This window comes from Pan paniscus, chromosome 10 (assembly GCF_029289425.2).
Source record: "Pan paniscus chromosome 10, NHGRI_mPanPan1-v2.0_pri, whole genome shotgun sequence".
Classification (NCBI taxonomy): Eukaryota; Metazoa; Chordata; class Mammalia; order Primates; family Hominidae; genus Pan; species Pan paniscus.
In genome coordinates this window covers 103,949,550-103,972,277 of record NC_073259.2, presented here as the reverse complement: position 1 = coordinate 103,972,277, position 22,728 = coordinate 103,949,550, and the positions used below count along the sequence as shown (strand labels likewise).

The window sequence follows — 22,728 nt, the reverse complement described above, 5'->3', positions numbered from 1 at the left end:
GGTCAATGCTAAAACTTACTTTTCCTTTTTGAGAACTTGATGCTTACCTCCCCTCTAGAACTAGGTCCTAGGCTTCTTACATCCTTCAGACAAGCGAGTCTGAAATAAAGCAGAGTTGGTTTCTCTGAAACCAACTGCACTAACAGAATGTGCATTTCATATTCTGGCTACAGCAGGCTCTTCTATTTTAGGAGCCTAAAGCTGAAGCTGCTCCAAGATGGAGAATTTCCTTCTCTCTTTCACCCCCGATGCAATTAGAAGTTTCTATCCATTTATAGAATATTTCTAGAGCTAGAGTAGCAGCCTCTATTTTTGTGCAAAGTATTGCATTTATGCACAATAGCCGCCGAGTTGAGCCCTCCAAATGGTCTTGCTGAAGATAACTTGATCGTTGATGTATCACATCATCCTAGAAAGGTGCAGGAGATCATGAAAAACAAGCCTGTAGTGGAGCAAGGGCAGCAGGTGCTCTTCTCTCTTTATGGCTCGAGATGGCCCCAGGAGGCCTCCTCTACAGGTAGGGCTGGAAAGGGAAGGGGGCATCTTCTGAAGCTTTTGCTTGGAAACTGTATCTTTCCAGCCAATTGTCACCTCGTGTTCTTTGTAGCATATCTGGGAGGATTTCAATCTAAAACGGAGGCAGCAGTAGAATGAAGGTCTCCCATCAATCTTCCAACTGGTGATACGTGAAGCAGCCATTTACTGACCCTTGAATATCACTCTTGCACCAGGGCTGAAGGAAGGCTCTGACAGATAGAAGTATTAAAGCTGAAAACATTGATACAAAGTAATATTGATATCTTTCAGATAAAGGTTTGGAAGCTGCCTTTCAAGTGGGCCTTCTTTTGTTATTTTAACATCCCTCTTTGTCCACTTTGTAATGTAATTGCTATAACGCAATGTGAAGCTGGGCAAAAGCTTTTGGTCCAAGTCACTCAATATTGGCAAGAGCTTGGGCATCTGAGTCAGGTGGACCTAGGTTTGAGTGCTGGCTCTACCATTTACATCTCCTTTCCAAGATAAGAATAATAGTACCTATTTTAAAGTGCTGTCCTGAGGATCAGCTTATGTCTGTAGTGTGTCCTGCCTGTAGTAATAGGTCCTCATTAAGTGTTAGTTTCTTTCTTTTCCTTACAAATGTACCATCTTTTGCTACTTTCTTTTTTTTTTTTTTTTTTTTTTTTGAGACAGAGTCTTGTTCTGTCGCCCAGGCTGGAGTGCAGTGACGTGATCTCACCTCACTGCAACCTCTACCTCCCAGGTTCAAGTGATTCTCCTGCCTCAGCCTCTTGAGTAGCTGGGATTACAGGCTTGCGCCACCACGCCTGGCTAATTTTTGTATTCTTAGTAGAGACAGGGTTTCACCATGTTGGCCAAGCTGGTCTTGAACCCTTGACCTCATGATCCGCCCTCCTTGGCCTCCCAAAGTCCTGGGATTACAGGGGTGAGCCACTATGCCCGGCTTTTTTTTTTTTTTTTTTTTCGAGACAGAGTTTTGCTCTTGTTGCCCAGGCTAGAGTGCAATGGCACGATCTCGGCCCACTGCAACCTCTGCCATCCGGGTTCAAGCGATTCTCCTGCCTCAGCCTCCCAAGTAGCTGGGATTACAGGCGCCCACCACCATACCTGGCTAATTTTTTGTATTTTTAGTACAGACGGGTTTTCTCCATGTTGGCCAGGCTGGTCTCGAACTCCTGACCTCAGGTGATCTGCCTGCCTTGGCCTCCCAAAGTGCTGGGATTACACGTGTGAGCCACTGCACCCGGCCCTTTTGCTACCTTCTAATTTCTCCCTATATCTAAAACTTAATACAGTGTTTCCTACAGAAATAATAAACAAGTCGAGTAAAACTATCATGTCTATTCTATGTGTGCATATCCTTGGACATGTTTTATTTAAACAGCATTCCTAGAGTTTTCCTTCATCTCATTTCATATTCACTGAAGCCCATATTTTTATGGCCATATTTATCCTTTTTGATAATTAAATTATTAATTCAGTACATAAGAGAAACAATTTTGTAAAAATTTTTTTCTAATGAATGTGCTTTCACACTGATATACCTAATCATATCTTTGTTTCTTTTGAGTAGTGAAATAGCAAAAACAGAATTCCTCCTCAGGGAGTATATGAAATATGATTTTTTTCTGCTGCAAATGTCTCCAAAACATTGGCAAACCCAGCAAGCACTAAAAAGAGCACAGGCATCAAAAAGTAAAGCAAATATCATCCTTCCAAAACTATTAGCAAGTAAGTTACTTATACTCAACTTTCATGAACTAAATATCCCTAACTCTAAAATCATCTGCTTCAATGTTTTTTATCTAAATAGATATTTTTTTAAGCAGGACCTAAACTAAGATTTTCACTATCTCTGTTATTGTATATCATTAATTTGGAAACTTGAGCTAATTTCAGATATAAAGTGTCTTTGCCTATTTGTGTTGCTGTAGAGGAATACTTAAGGCTGGGCAATTTATAAAGAAAAGAGGTTTATTTGGCTCACAGTTCTGCTGGCTGCACAAGAAGTGTGGTGCCAGCGTTTATTTCTGGTGGGGGCTTCAGGCTGCTTCCACTCATGGCAGAAGGGAAACATGTGTACAGAGACCACATGGTGCAAGGAGAAGCAACGGGGAGGGGAAGCAGGTGCCAGGCTCTTTTCAACAAGGAGCTCTTGTGGAAACTAAGAGAGTAAGAACTCACTCATTCCTATGAGGATTGCAACAAGCCATTCATAAGGAGTCTACCCCCATGACCTAAGCATCTTTCACTAAGCCCCACCTCTGACATTGGGGACCAAATTCCAACATGAGATTTGGAGTGTAGCATAAAGCAATAAAAATATATGCATGGGGAAAGAGAAAATATATTATTTGCAACTGATATGGTAGCCATACCTAGAAATCCCCTCTAAAAACCTGAGAGACTGTTTGATTTTATTAAAGGATTCTGTAAACAGACACAAAGTCATTCATTTTTATTTTTATTTTTTGTTTTGTTTGGTTTTGTTGTTGTTTTTGAGATGGAGTCTCTGTCTGTCACCCAGAGCTGGAGTCCAATGGCACGATCTCAGCTTACTGCAACCTCCGCCTCCCAGGTTTAAGATATTCTCCTGCCTCAGCCTCCTGAGTAGCTGGGACTACAGCCACGCACCACCATGCCCGGCTAATTTTTGTATTTTTAGTAGAGACGGGGTTTCACCATGTTGGCCAGGATGGTCCTGATCTCTTGACCTTGTGATCTGCCCGCCTCGGCCGTCATGTTTTATTAACCTAACAAATTAACCTAAGTTTTATGTTTTATTAACCTAACATGTTATGTTTTATTTATATATTAACATATTTTTATGTATGCTATATATATGTTATTTACTTATATATTAACATTTATGTTTTATTAACCTAACATATTAACCTAAGTAAACTAACTTTATTAATTAGAAAATACACAAGAAGGTGGGACATGGTGGCTCATGTCTGTAATCCCAGCATTTTGGGAGGCCAAGGCAGTCAGATCAGTTGAGCCCAGGAGTTTGGGACCAGCCTGGACAACATGGCAAATCCCCTTCTCTACAAAAAACAAAATATTAGCTGGGCGTGGTGATGCACACCTCCCAGCTACTCAGGAGGCTGAGGTGGGAGGATCACCTGAACCCCCAGAAGTTGAGGTTGTAGTGAGTCATGAGCATGCCACTGCACTCCAGCCTGGGTGATGGGAGTGAGACCCTGTCTCAAAAAAGAGAGAAAGGAAGAAAGAGAGAGAGAGAGAGAGAAAGAGAGAGAGGGAAAGAAGGAAGGAAGGAAGGGAGGGAGGGAGGGAGGGAGGGAGGGAGGGAAGGAAGATAAGTTAAATCTAAGAAAACCTGTCTCAAAAAAGAAGGAAGGGAATGGAATGGAAGGGAAGGGAAGGGCAAAGGAAGGGAAAAGGAAGGGAAAAGGAAGGAAAGAAGGAAGAAAAGAAAGAAAATATACGAGGAAATTAAGTCTAAGAAAACAACAATAACCTTAATGTGTGTGAGCTGGAGTTTTGAGAAATAGAAAGCTACGTCATGTTTTCAGATAGAAAGATTGATATTGTAAAGTTGCCAAATATTCTAAAACTAATGTATAAGTTTTATGGAATTATAATTAAAATGTTACCAAAAATGTATCAGAGAATTGGGTCTTGGTTGGGGAGAACTTTGCACAATGATCCAAAGGTTCATCTAGAAAGATAAACAAATACTTTTGAATTCGGAAGGTAATGGGAGGAGGATTACAAGTGCTTTAAAATTTTATATATTATCATGGAGTCTCAGTAATTGAAACAGTCATGTACTGGCATTGGGTCAGCTCAACGGACCAGATATGGGTCCCACTACATATATATATAAGAATTTAAGTCCGGGTGTGGTGGCTCACGCCTGTAATCCCAGCATTTTGGGAGGCCAAGGCGGGTGGATCACAAGGTCAGGAGTTCGAGACCAGCCTGACCAACATGGTGAAACCCCGTCTCTACTAAAAAATACAAAAATTAGCCAGGCTTGGTGGCGCATGCCTGTAATCCCAACTACTCAGAAGGCTGAGGCAGGAGAATCGCTTGAACCTGGGAGGCGGAGGTTGCAGTGAGCTGAGATCACACCACTGCACTCCAGGCAGACCCTGTCTCAAAAAAAAAAAAAAAAAAAAAAGAATTTAAGCCAGGTACAGTGGCTCACATCTGTAATCCCAGCACTTTGGGAGGCTAAGGAGGGAGGATTGCTTGAGCCAGGAGACCAGCTTGGGCAACATAGTGAGACATAGTCTCTACAAAAAATTTAAAAATTGGCTGAGCATGGTGGCATGCAACTGTAGTTCTACCACTAGGGAGGCTGAGGTGGGAGGACTGCTTGAGCCCAGGAGGAGGAAGTTGCAGTGAGCCATGATCATGCCACTGCGCTCCAGCCTGGGCAACAGAACGAGACCCTGTCTCCAAAAAAAAAAAAAAAAAAAAAAGATTGTAATAAGTGAAAGTGGGGTCACAAATCAAAGGGGATGATTTGCACTTTCAACTAACATTGGGGTAACCAGGACCAGACTTAGCCTCTTGCCTGAAAAACTGGATAAATACATGAAACAGGAATTTTCAGACATTGGACATCAAACAGTAAAGCAGAGTGAGACTCCGTCTCAAAAAAAAAAAATAGCAGAGTGATCCCTTGGAGAGGGGAAACCAGGGAGGTGAGCCCTAGGATTGCCTCAGCTTACTACCTGGAGAGAGAGTTTCCAGGATGCAGTGCAGGGATGGGAGCCAGGGGCAGCCCAGCTGAGAACTGATGCCACTACTCCAGGATAGGAGCATTTACAACACAGAAATTGGCGAACTACAAATCAGGGGGAATTTGCTTTCTAGAGAGTTGGTTGTTAAACCTTTACCAACACACCACTAATGGTTTCCCTGCTGAGTTCCCTAGGTCTCTCACTGTGCCAAGTGTGATTAAATTAGGTCATATGTGTAAAGTGTTGAGCACATGAAAAAATTTGGTTAAAGCTAAATGGTGTTGCACAAGAGGGAAAACAAGTGGGAAAAAAAAACCAAGAAGTATTTGCATTCAACAACTTAAAATTCAGTCCTTCTGGGGCCAGGTGCAGTGGCTCCATCCTGTAATCCCAACAATTTGGGAGGCCAAGGCAGGCGGGGTGCTTGAGCCGAGGAGTTGGAGACCAGCCTGGGCAACATGGTGAAACCCCATCTCTACAAAAAAAATACAAAAATTAGCCAGGCATACTGGTGGACACCTGTAGTCCCAGCTACTCTGGAGGCTGAGGTGGGAGGATGGATTGAGCCCAGGAGGTCAAGGCTGCAGTGAGCTATGATGGTGCCACTGAACTCCAGCCTGGGTAACAGAACAAGACCCTGTCCCCAAAAAAATAAATTAAAATAAAATAAATTTCATCTGGGTTCGTGATCCAAATAGAGAATGTTCAGAAACTAGTTAAGTCTGTCAGTCCAGAGGCTTGAAAGCTAACATTTGGGATTTAAGGAGTTACGACAGATGGATGTTGAAAACGGAGATGTCCTAGTGCCCTACCAGTCAGTTCTCACACATTCTCTTATCCCAGGGACCAGCCCTTACTATCTGCATATTGTGTTTGCATATTACCATCTGCATATTACGTTTGCATATTACTATCTGCATATTACGTTTGCTGGTTGATGATGTCTCCAACTTATATTTCTGTCCCTGGAAGTTTTGACAATAACTCTATCTTCACCCTGAGACAAAGCTCTCTTTCTCAGCAGTGTTTTATTCCCCCCATCTTTCTCTGTCTCTCTCCTCTTCATTTTCTATTTCTAGAATTATCATTACATTCAAGTAACAAGGAAGGCATCCTTGAGGAGTCCGGGAGGACAGCCGTCCTTTCAGAAGATGCTTCTCAGGGAAGAGACAGCCAAGGTAAAGGTAGATTTGGGACTCATGAAAGTAAAACCTGAGAATGTGTCCATCTCAAAGTGGAGATAGAGGACTACAAGCCAACCTGGAAAATGGGCTGTGTCCACCCCACCCTCAATCCTAGCAGCCAGGGGCTCTGGTTCTCTTTCTCATGTTATCACAAAATGCCAAGAGGTGCACAAATGGATAGAATAGGCAGAGAATCAGAGGAAGAGGGCCCCTGAGACATCCCCTGGCTGGCCAGCACACGTCCTGAAGTCCTTCCAAGCTGAGGCCCCTCGTTTCTCTGGCGCGGACCTGCCTTCTGCTGTTGGCAGGCCCACTCCCAGGGTCCAGAAAACCAGGCCATTTGCAATGAGGTGACTGACTTTGGCCAGTGATTCAGAGAATTAACCCTTGGGAAAAGGATTAATTTAGAGCAGAGGTAGCTCTAACCTACCCACCATCAACTCCAAGAAGTCCTTCACTATCACCATCTCTCCCAGGTGGAATGACCCTCCTCCTCCCACTCTGCATCACAAATTCAGACCCGAGATTTGGCCCACTGGGCTGCGCTATCTGGCCCCAGTGTTTTGGTGTTGTTTGGCTTGGTGGCCAATGTTTAAAAATCAGCACATGTAGGCCAGGCATGGTGGCTCACACCTTTAATCCCAGCACTTTGGGAGGCTGAGGCAGGTGGATCACTTGAGCCCAGGAATTCAAGACCAGCCTGGGCAGCATGGAAAAAACCCATATCTGCCAAAAATACAAAAATTAGCTGGGCATGGTGGTATACGCCTATAGTCCCAGCTGCGGAGGAGGTTGAGGTAGGAGGATCGCTTGAGCCCAGCAAATCGAGGCCACGGTGAGCAGTGATGGTGCTGCGCCCCACTGCACTCCAGCCTGGGTAACAGAGTGAGACCCTATCTCAAATAAATAAATAAATAAATAAATAAATAAATAAATAAAAGTAAAATGAGCATATGTCATGAAAAGAAATCTGTATTTCTATCTTCTCTTGAAAACCACAAGATCTGAAGTCTGGGATCAAGTTGGGAACTTTCTCGTGGGAGGGGTCTGATCTCTCCAGTTGCTTTGTTCTTACTGGATCCACTCCACTCCTTTACCTGCCCTGCCCTGTATCCATCTGAGTTTGCAGCCCCCAATACAGGCTGACTCCTGGGACTCCTTTTCTCCTGTATCCTGCTACCAACCTTGGGATGTATTTAGTATTGGGATAAAGGTCAGGAATACAAGTTGCCTGCCCAGAAATGACCCTGGTATAAGCCTGAAGCCTTGTGCATCTGGCCAGCTGATTGAAAAGTAAATTCTTTTGGGTTGTGAGGCCACTTTGGCTCACTTTAAGACATACTACTTTGCCTGTTGGAGGATCTTGAGTAGGGTGTGGGGGCAGGGGTGGGGTAGACGGAGTGGGAGGTGGTGTCAATATTCCCTTCTCTTTGAAATTTTGAATATAGAAGTTTCTCAGTTTAAATAACACCTCTTAACAATACTTTTTAGTAGTACATGTTAGGCTACCAGCTTAAAAGCTGAGACAGGCCGGGTGCGGGGGCTCACGCCTGTAATCCTAGCACTTTGGGAGGCTGAGGTGGGTGAATCTCCTGAGGTCAGGAGTTCGACATCAGCCTGGCCACCATGGTGAAACCCCGTCTCTAGTAAAAATACGTGTAATCCCAGCTACTCGGGAGGCTGAGGCAGGAGAATCGCTTGAACCTGGGAGACGGAGGTTGCAATGAGCCGAGATCATGCCATTGCACTCCAGCCTGGGCGACAAGAGTGAAACTCCATCTCAAAAAAAAAAAAAAAAAAAAAAAAAGCTGAGACAATAATAAGAATAAGATGGTGATGGGACCTATCTGATTGGTTCTTCTTCATCCATTTTTTTTCCCATCTTTCCTTTACTCACCGTGTATTTATTGGAGACATAAATGTTTCAGGTGCTCTTCAAGACCCCACGTACACAAAGACAAATAGTACATAGCTCTGCATCCCAGAACTACACACTACAATGGGGCGAATGATATATAGTTATAGACAGTGAGGGCTCTGGAGGGAAAAGCCAAAAGTGTGATCTCTGCCTGAGGCATTTAGAAGAGTCTGTGCCTTTCATTTTATTCTTATGCATGCAACTCAGTTTCAATAGAATAAAAGACCACCATTTTCTATGCAATGATCATTCCAAAAATAAAATAATTTTTTTAAAAAAGAAAGAAGTAATGGGCATGTCTGTGCAGAAAAATGAATACCTTGCACCAAGTGCACGGGCTCATTTCTAATTCCATGTTATTTCTTTTCACTCCACCATCACCAACGGCATGGCCTCACCTGGACATTTTGAACAGGAAAGCCAAGCAGAAGCCTGACTCGCACCCCAGAGAAAAGGAAATCAAAGTACAGTATATACTTGACTAACTCCCTTGGAAACTGGGAATGGTTTTCAGCAAATAACTTTTAAAGCCTTTTCTCAGCATATATGTCATGTATCCATAACTGTTGTAAGAGATCCTGGAAGTAGTGGTGCCATTTCTGTGCACTCCTGAGATCTCACAGGCCTCTCTCCAATCTTTGTTAAGTACCTACAGCTATTATTTGCAGAAGCTATCTGCCCCGCCCCCTGCATCTTGGGTCTTTGCTTCTCAGAACCCACTGCCCTATTTTTTATTAAGCTATTCTGCTAGCCTGTGTGTTTGCAATTTCACCATGTGATTCAAAATTCCTGCAATTAGGATCATAAAGTATTTTGTTGTTGTTGTTTTCCCCCTCACTTAATTGTTCACTCGTTTGTACTCATTATTTCAGAAGTCACTCGTTCTCAACCCTTACTACCCCAAGAGAGCTTCTTTAAGAAAATATGTTGATGCCTGGGATGGGTACACCAGCCCAGAGGAAGGGATCTGGGCCAGCATCACAGTATCATGACAATCACTGAGAGAAACAGAAACATTTTGCTGTGACTTCTAGGTACCCTCTGAATTCTAGACACCCACTTCTGTGGCATTTGGCACAGATTTTTTTGTAATTAAATGTTCATTTTGAGATCGTTTTAGATTCATGTACAATTGTAAGATATAGTACAGAGAGACTCCATATACCCTTTACCCAGTTTCCTCCAATGGTATCATCTTGCAAAACTGTAGCACAAATACCATAACCAGGATATTGACATGGATGCCATCAAATACAGAACATCGGCGCAGGGTTCTTCATGTTGCCCTTTCATAGTCACACCCACTTCCCTCTCCCACCTCCCCTTAAACCCTGGCAACCACCAATGTGTTCTCCATTTCTATGACTGTGTTATTCCAAGAATGTTCTATAAATGGAATCCTACAGTATGTAATCTTTTGGGATTGGGTTATTTTACTAAGCATAATTCTCTGGAGATTCACTTAAGTCGTTTGGTCTATCAGTAGTTGGTTCCTTTTTATTGATGAGTAGTATACTATGGTATGGATGTGCTACAGTTTAACTATTTGCTCATTGAAGACCATCTGGATTATTTTTAGTTTGGGGATGTAGTGAATAAAGTTGCTATAAATATCTTTGTTCAACCTTTTGTGTGAACATAATTTTCACTTCTCTGGAATAATTATAATGTAATGCCTGATTAGATGGTAGATGTGTGTTCAGTGTTTTTTTTGTTTGTTTCTTTGTTTCCTTTTTGAAATGGAGTCTCGCTCTGTCACCCAGGCTGGAGTGCAATGGCACAGTCTCTGCTCACTGCAACCTCCACCTCCCAGGTTCAAGCAATTCTCTTGTCTCAGCTTCCTGAATAACTGGGATTACAGGTGCCTGCCACCACGCCCAGCTAATTTTTGTTATTTTTAGTAGAGATGGGGTTTCACCATGTTGGGCAGGCTGGTCTCGAACTTCTGACTTCAGGTGATCCACCTGTCTTGGCCTTCAAAGTGCTGGGATTACAGGCGTGAGCCACCACGCCCGGCCGCATGTTCAGTTTTTAAAGAGATTGATAAGTTGTTTCTCAGAGTGGCTATGTCACTTTACATTCCCACTAGCATTGTATGTGGGGTCTAGTTTCTTCATATCCTCAACAGCATTTGGTGTTTTCACTGTCTTTTATTTTAACTATTCTGGTAGGTGTTAATTGATTTTCCTAGTAGCTAATGATGTTGCGCATCTTGTCGTGTGCTTGTTTGCATCTTTATATCCTCTGATGAAATATCTATTCATGTCTTTTGCTCACTTTCTAACTGAACTGCCTTTTATTAAAACTGTTGGATTTTGAAAATTCTGTATATATTAGATATGAGTCCTTTGGGGATATGTGGTTTGCAAAGAATTTCTCTGAGTGTGTAGATTGTCTTTTTTATCCTCTTAATAGGGTCTTTTGCAGAGTGAAAGTTTTAATTTTGATGAATTTCGAGTTATGAATTTTTTCTTTTATAGTTCATGCTTTTCATGTCAATTCTAAAACGTTTTCCCTAGCCTTAGACTCAAAGATTTTTCTCCATATTTTTTCTTAGGTGTTTTATAGTTTTACATGTAAGTTTGTGATCCATTTTCCATTCTGAGTTAATTTTTGCATAAGGGGTGAGGTTTAGACTGTGGTGATGGTGCTTTTTTGCCTGTGTATGTCAATTGCTCCTGCACCAATGTTGAAATGCCTTCTTTCATTGAATTGCTTTTGCACCTTTGTCAAAAATCACTTAGGCATATTTGTTGGGGGCTATTTCTGGATTCTCTATTCTGTTCCATTGATCTATGTGGCTGTCCTGCCACATGATCTTGACTACTGTAGCTATTAGTTTTTTGCTTGTTTGTTTGTTTTTAGTATAGGCAAGCTTTATTATGTATGGCCTTGATTTCACAAAGTTAGAATAGCAATTACACTTAAAATTAACTCATTAAAAGGTGTAAATATCACAGTATAGATATGTTATCCAAAACTCCAAAGGTAGTGAAACTGGTAACATACTGCTACTTATCTTTGGACAGATACAACCATAGTATTAATGGAACTGGTTCTCAGACAAGTATGTACCACTTTCTCCCGTGCCTTAGGGAGGATAGGATGTTATAACATAGGCATTATTGATGCAGTGACTCGTGGATAATTGCTCCTAATTAACACTGCTAAAATTAGGTTCACATGTTTTACTTTGTGTGGGAGCTGATGACTCTTGTTATTCTGTGTTTTGAGTGATATCTTTCAAGGTGTTGACATCACATCCACTCATTCCAAAATGCATCACAGATGGGAACTTAAGCCTCTTTACAAAGCAAACCACTGGAAATTTATAGGTAGTATGCAGCACTGGTCTGTAACTGATCTCTGATAATATAGCAACATCATTTCTTTGGAACATAATTTTCTTGATCCCACAAGAAGTGACAGGATAAGAAAACTCATAGTTAAATGGCAACAGTCTTGTTACAGGACAGTTATCTCCCAGGTGTATGTCGCCAGTTTTAATTTCTGTGTTGTTATCAAAGGGCCTTATTTTCATTCTAACAAACAATCATCAGAACACATTGAAACTGTTGCAAGTCAGACAGTGACCTAAGCCATCAGTAGTCAACTCAGTCATTGCTGCAGTCCAAACAGTGTCTTCTTTATCCACTGAAGATCTGTGTCTTAGGACTGGGTCGAGTCCAGAAGAATTCCAAAACAATAGAGAAAACAGGAAGGACCCGCCTAAGAGCACAGAGGTCTTCATTGCTCCAGATTCCAAGACACAACACAGGGAACAGGAAATGTCCTGTAGCTATTAGTCTCGAGGTCAGGGAGACTTCTTATGTAACTCCTGTTTTTCAAAACTGTGTTGGCTGTTCTAGCTCCTTTTTCTTTTTATATAAATTTTAAAATAAACTTATCTATATCTACAAAAAAACTTTCTGGAATTATGATGGGAATTGTGTTAAGCCTTTTTATGGGTTGAATTATGTCCCCCACAAAGATACATAGAAGTCCTAACCCATGGTACTATGTACATGACCTTATCTGGAAAAAATATATATATATTTATTACACCTTTGCAGACGTAATCAAAGTAAGATGAAGTCATTAGGGTAGACCCTTAATTCAGTATGACTGGTGTCCTTACAAGAGAAGAGACACTGAGACACAGGGAGAATGCCATGTGATGACAGAGACAGAGATTGAAGTGATGTGGCTGCAAGCCAAGGACTGCTGGCAATAGGAGCAGCTAAGAGAAAGGTATTAATAGATTCTTCCCTGGAGCTCTCAGAGAGAACATGGCTTGTTGACACCTTGATTTCTGACTTCTAGCCTCCAGAACTGTGAGAGAATAAGTTACTGTTGCTTTAAGCTGTTGTTTGTTACATCAACCCTAGGAAACTAACACAAATCTGTATATCAATTTGGGGATAATTGATTTCTTTACTATGTTACATTTTCCAATCCATAAACACAGTCTGCCTCTCCATTTGTTTAGATCTTCTTTGATTTCTTCAGCCTTCTGTAGTTTTCAGCTTACAAATCCTATACATGTTTTGTTAGATATATAGCAAAATATTTTTGTCTTTTCTTTTTGAACAATTGTAAATGGTATTGTACTTTGTATTTTGGTGTCCATGCAGTCATTGCTAATATAGAGAAATACAATTGATTGTATACCCTGACCATACTGAACTCACTTATTAGTTCAAGAATTTTGTTTTGTTTTTAAAGATTCCTTTGGATTTTCTAAGTAGACCATTATGTCATTTGCACATAGCGACAGCTTTATTTCTTCCTTTCTGATCTTTATGCCTTTTATCTCTTTTTCTTGCTTTATTGCAATGGGTAGAACTTTTGATGTTGAATAAGAGTAGAGGGAGCAGATATCTTTGTCTTGTTCCCAGTCTTGAAAGGATTCAGTTTTTCACCATTAAATATAACGTTAGCTGGAGGATTTTTGTAGATGTGCATACTCTATCAAGTTAAGAAAGTTCTTCTCTGTTCCAGTTTTCCTGAGAGTTTTTATCAAAATGAGTGTTGAATCCTGCCAAATGCCTTTTCTGCATCTAGATGCTCACAGTAACATGCAGACACCACATTCGCTCCCTCAGAAATCTCACCACTCTCCTAGTCTCATCCATTCATTCAACAAATACTTATTGAGTGCCCCAACAATAAATAAAAGACAATCTCTGCCCTCAAGGGGCTTACCATTTAGGGAGGAAGACAGCCAAGTTGATTGCAATACAATGTGATAATGTTATTAGAAGGATAAGCCCAGAGTGCCACAGGCATGCAAAGGTAGGACTCTTAACCCAGAGGAGAGGTAAGGGCATGGGAGGGCAAGGGCAGGATCAGTGAATGTGCTTCAGAACAGGATGCCTCTAAGCTGAGTCTATAAGAGGAGGAAGAGTTAGTGAGGACAAGCTCTGGAAGAGGGAGTGCTTTCTGGTACAGAGATGACAGAGCTTGGCTCTGTTCAGAATGGCAGGTTTATCATTCTGAGTAAAAGGGGGAGAGGCTCAAGGAGTACATGGGCACTGCACCATGAGCAGGGAAGTGGTGATGCTATCTACCTAAGCAGCCTGTGCTTTGTCCCAAGGGCCCTGGGGAGACACTGTATGTTTTAAACAAGAGTGTGACAGAGACTCAATCCTATTTGCACTTTAGAAAGATGGATGTGGCAGTATTTTAGAGAATGAAATGGTGGAGGACAAAACTAGAGGTACAGTGGCCAGTTAGGAGCCTATTGTCACAATTCAGGTGAGAGAGATTGGACTGCCTAAACCAGATAATGGCATCGGGAACAAAGAAAGAAAGGCTGTGAGAGACATAGGGAAGTGGCACTGACAGGACTTTGAATGGCTTATGTAAAGATTGAGGGAAGTGTCAGGAAAAGAGAGTGGTTACAGATAACGCCCAGATTTCTAGCATGGCAACTGGGTGCATGGTCTTGCCATCCAATAATATTGGGAACCCAGTAAGAGGAGCAGGCCTGCCTGAGGAGAAGAGAAGGAGTGTGATTTTGGATGTTCATTTTAGCTCCCTGTGGGACAGCCATGTGGGTAATGATGTCCAGTTGAAGGTTGGACATTGAAATCTAAAGCTCAAGAAAGAGATAGAGATGTGAGAGTCATTAGTGTATTAGCAGTGGTTGAATCCATGAGATGGATGAGGTCTCCCCAAAAGAATGGGTAGAAGGAGAAGGGAAGAAGACTGAGGAGGAGCCCCAAAAGACCGCAAGAGTATCAGAGAAGTGGGAAGAGAGTGATTAGAAAGTGATGTTGCTCAACCCAAGAGCAGAGAAGGGTGGACTGTAATGTCAAATGCTTTCTCAGGGTATGTTTCCCTAAAATTCATCTATGTCCCTGGCCCTTTCCGTTTTCCCACACTTTCTCTCCAACTGCTCAATAGGCAGCTCCAGGTGTGTATTTTGTCCCCTCAAACTCAACATGAATAAAGCAAATATTAATCTTTTCCTTATCCCATCTGTAAGCCGTTTTCCTTCCTGTGAGTGCTACCTCCATTTTTCCAGGCTCCAGACCACAAATGTTGGAGTCATCTTTGTCTCTTCTCTCATGGCCCCAAGAGCCCTTTCTATTTTTGGTTCCCATGATTTCATTCTTCCATATATCTCTAAATTCTCCTCCCTCCCCACACACTTACTCATCGTTGCCATCATCACTGCCCTCTATCTGAAAGTGTTAATGACCTAGATCACAACAGCCAACTTACTCTCTCCCTATCCCTGCTTCTTTAATATTGCAATCAGTTTCCACTGATCTTTCTTACAGGATTTTTCCAGAGCCACTTTCCAAGCCACATGATTATGCTTTAAGGAGGTATCTCACTGTCCATCACCCCAACCAACATTTTGTCAGCCTGATTGGAAGATATTTTGAGAAGTAAAATTTGCTCTTAAAGAGAGAAGCATTGCCTTACTTGGGGACAGTCAGAAGGCTGTGATACAGCTTTCATTTTGAGAAGTAGAGCACATTTAGATTCTCAAGAAGAATGCATTAAAAGGACAAAAGGATGAGGCAACATAGGCTGTCATGTGTTTCTTTAAAAATAAAGTTACCTTACTTTATAGATGCACCTCAAATAATTGGTACCATATGGTATGGCCCTCCCATGTGGTCTCATTGTTTGTGTATGTCAGCTTTGTCTGGGACAGAATCCAATTTTCTTTTGTATATTCATGGAATCCATTGATTTCTGCAATCAGCAGTTCCCTAAAAGGCTAAACCTGCTATTGAAAATAATTATGTTACAGTTGGGTTCCAACGACAATTTAGAAAGGAATGCAAACCTGTTGACAGAAAATGGCTCACAAATCAGACATTTTCTTTTTCTTTTTTCTTTTACAGCCTGGCTGAAAGTTTCGGTTCAGAAGACAGTTTGGAATTCCTTTTAGATGATGAAATGGATGTTGATTTGGTAACCAGATTATATTTGCTGGTTTAAATATTGGGTTTGGTGAAAAATACTGATGATCATTTATTCTTTTGAAATTAAAATATTTTATTCAAAATATTGCACAAACCTTCCAGAAAGAAATATAATTTTGATACTATTCTCCAATTGGATATATAATCTATCTTTGTCATAAGACATTTTATAACAAATAAGTATCTAGAAGAAGGTAATGATTTAGGATATATATTTTTATATATATATAAAAATATATAAAATCTACAATCTTCTTATAAAAATAGCCACTTGCTGATTGCATTTTATTGGGACTTGAGATGTGTTGGGTAGCTGAACCATAAAATAAATAGGCCTTCAACAAAACAACCCTTTATTGCTGCAAGATTGACTTTGAGCTAACCCCACCCGAAATGCAACCACAGAAACTCAAAAGGGGTAACAAATACCATTCATTGTTGTATATTACACACCTTATCCAAGTCATCTTTTTAAAAAATTGTGACAAATAAACATGTAAAAAATTTACCATTTTAGCCATTTTAAGTGTGCATTACAGTAGTGTCAACTATAAGCAACAGATCTCTAGAACTTTCTGATTTTGCAAAATAGAAACTCTATACTCATTAAACAACTCCTCTTTTCTCCCTCCCATAGCCCCTGGCAACTGCCATTCTACATTCTGTTTCTAAAAGTTTTACTATTTTAGATACCTCATGTAAGTGGAATCACTCAGTATTTGTCTTTTTGTGCCTGGCTTATTTCACTTAGCATACTGTATCCAAGGTTCATCTATGTTATAGCATATGACAGGATTTGTTTCCTTTTTTTTTTTGAAATGGAGTTTCACTCTTGTTGCCCAGGCTGAAGTGCAGTGGCACGATCTCGGCTCACTGAAACCTCCGCCTCCTGAGTTCAAGCAATTCTCTGCCTCAGCCTCCCAAGTAGCTGGGATTACAGGCACCGACCACCATGACTGGCTAATTTTTGTATTTCTAGTAGAGTCGGGGTTTCACCATCTTGCTCAGGCTGGTCTTGAACTCCTGACCTCATGATCCACCCACCTCAGCCTCCCAAAGTGCTGGGATTACAGGTGTGAGCCACCGCACCCGGTCAATTTCTTTCCTTTTGAAGCCGAATAATATTCCATAGTATGTGTATACTACATTGACTTAATCCATTTATCCATTGATGGACATTTTTGCTTCCATGTCTTGGCTATCGTGAATAATGAGGAACATGGGTGTGCAAATGCCCAAGTCATTTTTTAAAAAAAATGTTTAAGGTAACACATACTTTATCTTAAAAATGTAGGAAATATAAAATAATTAAAATGTGGGGAGAAAATGACTTTCACTCAGCCTCCTGTCATCTTTCTTCTATTCCTTCTCCCTTTCCCTTTTTCCCGCACTTGCCTCCTCCTCTTCTGCTCTGTCTCCTTTTCCTCACCCTCTTCTTCCTTTTTTCTTCCTCATCCCTTTTTTAATACCCTCATCTCCCCACAACACTGCAAATGTGCTCTTTCTGAGAGCCAGCTCTCACTTGGAAATAGGCGAGTTTCCCATACAAGTTCCTACCTGTGTCTCCCTCATCCTTAGAACCGTCTTCCTTTACCCCACTGTATTTTCTAGATAAGTCACATGTGCATAGGTAGCATATTTTTAAGTAAATTATATTCTTCATTATTGATTAATTAGGAGCCAGCACTTTATTTCAAGGAACCAGAGGAGTTACTACAAGTCCTCAGAGAGCTGGAAGAGCAGAGTCTTACTTTGTTTCAATATTCCCAAGATGTAGATGAAAATCTTGAAGAGGTAAACAAAAGAGAAAAAGTTATACAGGATAAAACGTAAGTCATTATAAACAAGTAGATTTATTCCATTAAGCAATTTCTAACCAGAGCCTGGGTCCAACTCACTCACATGTGGCTCTTCCTCGTGGTCTCTGTGAATGTAGGCTGGGGTTTTTAATAGTTTACATTGTGGAGTGCAAAACGTAGACATCGTATTTACACAGAATAGACTGGCTTTAATTTTGTCCCTACTTCCTTTCACTTGTCAACGTATTTTCCTACTAGTAATAATAAAAGATACTTTGAAAAATGACTAAAAAGAATTAAAATGGTACCTACTGCCTTAACTTTTGTCCGGTATAGTTTTCGCCCTATCACTTGGCTAGCTGTCATTTACTTTACCAAATCATGCTGTGGATGATAATGCTAACAAATGTATTTTCATTGGCTGTGACTCTCAGAAAAATAATTTTTGTGATTAAATATTATATCATTTTATAAAGTTCCTGTCAATATCTCAGGGCAAATATAGAAAGGATTTCTGTCAGGGGAAAGCAGCTGGATTTGATCCCTCACAAAATTCCTTCCTCATCTAAAAATATATAGTATTACAAACTTGAAAAAGCATTGAATTACAGAGAATAAATCTTCGTATCTACTCATTGCAAAAATGTGTAGAACCTTTTCTCAGAACAGTTTTCTGGGCCAGAAGATGGCAATCTTTTTAAACAATAGGTCAAACTACATTTAACTTCAAAACAAATTAATTTGTTCAGAAGAATCTAAATAAAAATCATTATCTCACAGCTACCCATTACCATTTCTGAGACTTTTTAATCCTTGTATCTTTTCCAATCTTCACAGTGTCTAATGGCCCTCCACCCACCTCCACAATAAGATTTTCTGGGACAGGGTGGGTGCAGGTAGGCAGGAAAGGGGGATATATAGAATCTATCTCTAGAGGATCTTATCAGAATCTTTAGGTGAGGGAATTAGGAGTCTATATTTTCCCTCTTGGCTCCCCACATATTCTGATTATCAGCCACGTTTGAGAACACTGGTTCCTGATGCCTCAGCTCTGCTGCTATTTGGGGGAATTCGAATGGAACCACAAAAGTAGGGGAGGGGAAGAAAATGCCTTCTGATGGAAGTTAAAAACAGCATTTGTGCATGTATTTTTCTCATTTTAACTTGAAAAGTTGCATGTACTTTGGCAATGTCTTCAAATACAGACTTGTATTTGGCTCACTACATGGATTTTGACACATGATCTAGAGTGTTAAAGCTCCTGACTGATGGTTATTTCACTAACCACAAATTTCAGATGAGGGTCTCTTTCTTCTTTTGTAATAGAAATAGCAACATAGAGTTTCTTTTGGAGCAAGAAGAAATGCTTAAAGCTAACTGTGTGAGAGAAGAAGAGAAAGCAGCAGAATTGCAATTAAAGTCCAAGCTCTTTAGCTTTGGAGAATTTAATTCAGATGCTCAGGTAAATCACTCTTTGCCTATGGTGATTTCATTTTGGCTCATGATTATAATTTTTATTCCCTGTGTCCTAAGTATGTGAATAGGAGAGTTAAAGCAAATCACAAGTCCTAGGTTGATGACAGAAGTGGAAAGCCAGCTTGGAATTTATCTTGCCATTATGTAATAGCCAATTTACATAGGCAGAAAGCATTCAAATTGGCATTGGGGTTCTCTTAAAACGTTTCTCTTTTGCAATGCATGATATTGACCATAGTTTCCCCTCGAAATACATTTTTTCAGAGCCTAGACATATGTAGTAGTTCACTGTGTGTTGTCATTTTGGTGGTAATTCAAGGAGTAATTAACAGAGGAAGCCATGAATCAACACAATTAACAGTGACTCAACACTGACTAGAAAATTTTCCCAACACTGAGCCTGTACTAGATTTTTGCCTCTTCAGGCCTGCATAGACTCATTATCAAAACAGCTGTGATATGTGCTAGTACACTTATTTATTGAGAAGTTCATCTCTCAGCTAGATGCAAACCCCCTCGAGTGCAGGGATTGACTTATTATTCTTCGTTCAGTTGAGGGTCCCTTTAAAGTTGGTGCTCAATAAATGTTTGTTGAATGAATGATGAGGTTAGCTTTTAGACCCACAACCAGCTCCATCTAACATTGATTACCTTATAAAAACCTCAAATGAAATAAAAATTCAAAGCTAATATATGAGGCTAACATTGTTTCGGGACCAAACTGAGGGTTGGGCTGCTATTTCTCGTGGCCCAATAACGAGATGCAGATGAACTGGGGAGGAAGACAGTTTTTATTTCTGTAACTGGTTATAGGGAGAAGGCCTGGAAATTATTGCCAGACCAACTCAAAGTTACAAAGTTTTCCAGAGCTTATATACCTTCTAAGCTATATGTCTGTGTGTAAGTGTGCACTCATCTAAAGACATGAGTGATTAACTTCTTTTGATCTATAACTAAGGTCTGAGTCCTGAAGACCTTCCTCTGGAGCCTCAGTAAATTTACTTAATCTAAATGGGTCCAGATGTTGGGGTGATTACCCTTATCTTGTCTCCTGCTAAATCAGGGAGGTTTGGGTAGTTCCTTCAGATCCCCAATAAACTTGTCTGTGGAGGCCTGGAGAGTTTCTTCATCCCCAATAAAACTTGTTTAATCTTAACTGAGTCCTGTTGAGAATTCCTTCATTATTTTGTCATTCTTTAAGACCCTGGAAAGGTCTAGGCAAAACTCTTGGTGGGCTTTTGTTACATTCCAGCCTTTGTATAAGGGCACTGGCTTTTAATATTTAACTTAACCACTCAGTCAGTACTGAAAACAGTTGTTAAGGAGGCCTGCATTAGTGAGACCTGGCCTGCCACAACATCACATTTATGGATATGAACTTGATTTTCAAACAGAAGTAGAACTGGGAGAACTGCATCAGAAGAAGACTGTCCTCCCCTAGCCACAGGTGAACAGGGTTACAAAAAGCACAAGCTGGTTCTGGCTCCTCCAGACACACACACATTTCCTAGGGAGTTATAGTGCCCTGAGTTAGTAGGGGATGGGGTTGTGCATTGCCGGGGCCAAGAGGTGTGATGATAGCCACCTTTCAATTCAGTGCTGTTTTTTTCTAACCATTTTTTAAAAACTGTGGTACAATATACATAACCAAATTTACCTGTTAGCTATTTTAAGCGTGTGATTCAATGGCATTAAGTACATTCTCAATGTTGTGGAACCATCACCACTATTTCCACAACTTTTTCATCATCTTTTCAACATAAAAATGTAACATCTTAACCATTTTTAAATGTACGGGTCAGTAGTGTTAAGTACATTCATGTTGTTTTGCAATCTCCAAAACTCTTCATCTTGCAAAGCTGAAATTCTATACCCATTAAACAATAACTTTCCATCCCTCCCTCTCCTAGCCCTTGGCAACCACCATTTTACTTCGTCTCTCTGAATTTGACTATTCTAGGTACGTCACAAAAGAAGAATCATACAATATTGGTCCTTTTGTGTCTGGCTTATTTCATTTAGCATAATGTTTTCAAAGTTCATCCATGTTGCAGCTTGTATCAGGACTGCATTATTTTTACAGCTAGATAATATTCCATTGTATGTTTATACCATATATTGTTTATTCATTCATCTGTTGATGGACACTTGAGTGGTTTCCACACTTCAACTGTTTAAAATAATTCTGAAACCAATTGACATGCAAAATGTCTGATAAATATCTGTGATATCTCCCCTCCTCCCTGCCCCATCCCAACCAAGCCCCTTTCATCCAAGTTTGGGGCAACTATTAAAAAATAAAAGCGGCATTTTTGATACTCTTTAACATTGAGGCAACCAGATACCTAAAGAAAGAAAGTAGAATTGACGTAAAATTCCTTTTTAAATGGCTATCCATGAAATTTTGATCACAAGTGTAAATTTGGCATTCATGTATTGCACTCTGCGGAAATGGGACTAATAATCCATAGTGTCTTCTGGAGATGTGAAATGTGGGGTGGGGAAGGGGAGGTGAAGCAGGAAAATTGGGAGGGAAATGTATTCTTAGGATTTTTTCCTTCTCTACCTCCATTTTTTCAGCTCTCAGAATATACAAAACATAATCCTTTGAGTAAATTTAGCTGCAGCTCATTTTTTAAAAGATTCTTTTCCAGCGTTATTGAGGTATAATTGACATATTTGATTGTGATATTCATAAATTATGTTACTCTGGAGCTATCAGTATGAAATGAATTTTAGTCTTTCAAAACTTCCACACTCTTAATGATACTTAATCCCCTAAAATTTTTGCCCTTGATCCAATATTTCACTTTTAAAATAACATTTTAAGTTCAAGTATAATGTAATGTTGAGAAGTGCACAAATCACAAGTGTACCTCTCAAGAAATTTTCTCAAAGCAAACACACCCGTGTGCTACCCCCCAGATCAGGGAATACACCATTATCAGCCCCTGCAAACCTCCCTCACACCTGCTTCCAGGCTTTACCAGCCCTCTTTCCCACTGTCCTGACGTCTCATGCCATCAATCAGCTTTCCTGTTTTTGAACTCTGTTGGAATGGAATCATGTAACATGTCTGGCTTCTTTCTCTCAATACTGTGTTTGTGAGACTCATCCATGTTGTTTAGTGTAGCAGTTGTTACTTCTTCATTGAACATGAAATGGAACATAAACTGCTCCACTGTTCAATGTGAGGAATGTGTTTATCTCTGGTTTTATTGTTTTCTTTGCACAAGGAGCTGATCAGTTGCAATTGAGAGAACTGTGTACAGTCAACACACAGCAGAATGTCACATGGATTAGAATGACAGAACCCTTGAGTTTGAAAAGACTTTCAATGACATCTAGATATCCACCCCGGCAACCTTTCCCCTCTCCCGTTTTGATACAATGATTCCTCCTAAAACACTGCTCTGGTCATATCACTTCCCGTTCACTGTTGAAAGGCACCTGAAGTTCTCTGATCAGTCTTCCATAATTCCTGTCCCATTCACCTGGGCAGACTCCCTTGGCAGCTCCTCCTCCGAGGTACTGTGGGCTGGGCCTGCCATCTGGGGGCAGTTCCAGGGATGGGGCTGAAACTTCCCTTCCCTGTCATCAATTGGCCTGTGCCTTGTGCTCCCTTTTGACTTTTTGCTTTGTCAGGCCAGGCTCTCAATCCCTTTTTCA

The 22,728-nt window shown here is 40.6% G+C and overlaps 1 protein-coding gene across 2 annotated transcripts in view; it reads left to right on the top strand.

Annotated features, from left to right (window-relative positions):
• The window catches only part of CCDC38 (coiled-coil domain containing 38), a 75,186-nt gene that overhangs the window by 44,209 nt on the left and 8,249 nt on the right, over positions 1-22,728 (top strand). For both annotated transcript variants that reach the window (XM_055096008.2, XM_003808247.7), the window contains 6 exons: positions 2,093-2,250; positions 6,317-6,415; positions 8,755-8,803; positions 15,704-15,773; positions 17,462-17,613; positions 18,910-19,045. In XM_055096008.2, coding sequence (XP_054951983.1) covers positions 2,093-2,250; positions 6,317-6,415; positions 8,755-8,803; positions 15,704-15,773; positions 17,462-17,613; positions 18,910-19,045 — 664 coding nt within the window. The remainder of the gene's footprint in view (positions 1-2,092; positions 2,251-6,316; positions 6,416-8,754; positions 8,804-15,703; positions 15,774-17,461; positions 17,614-18,909; positions 19,046-22,728) is intronic.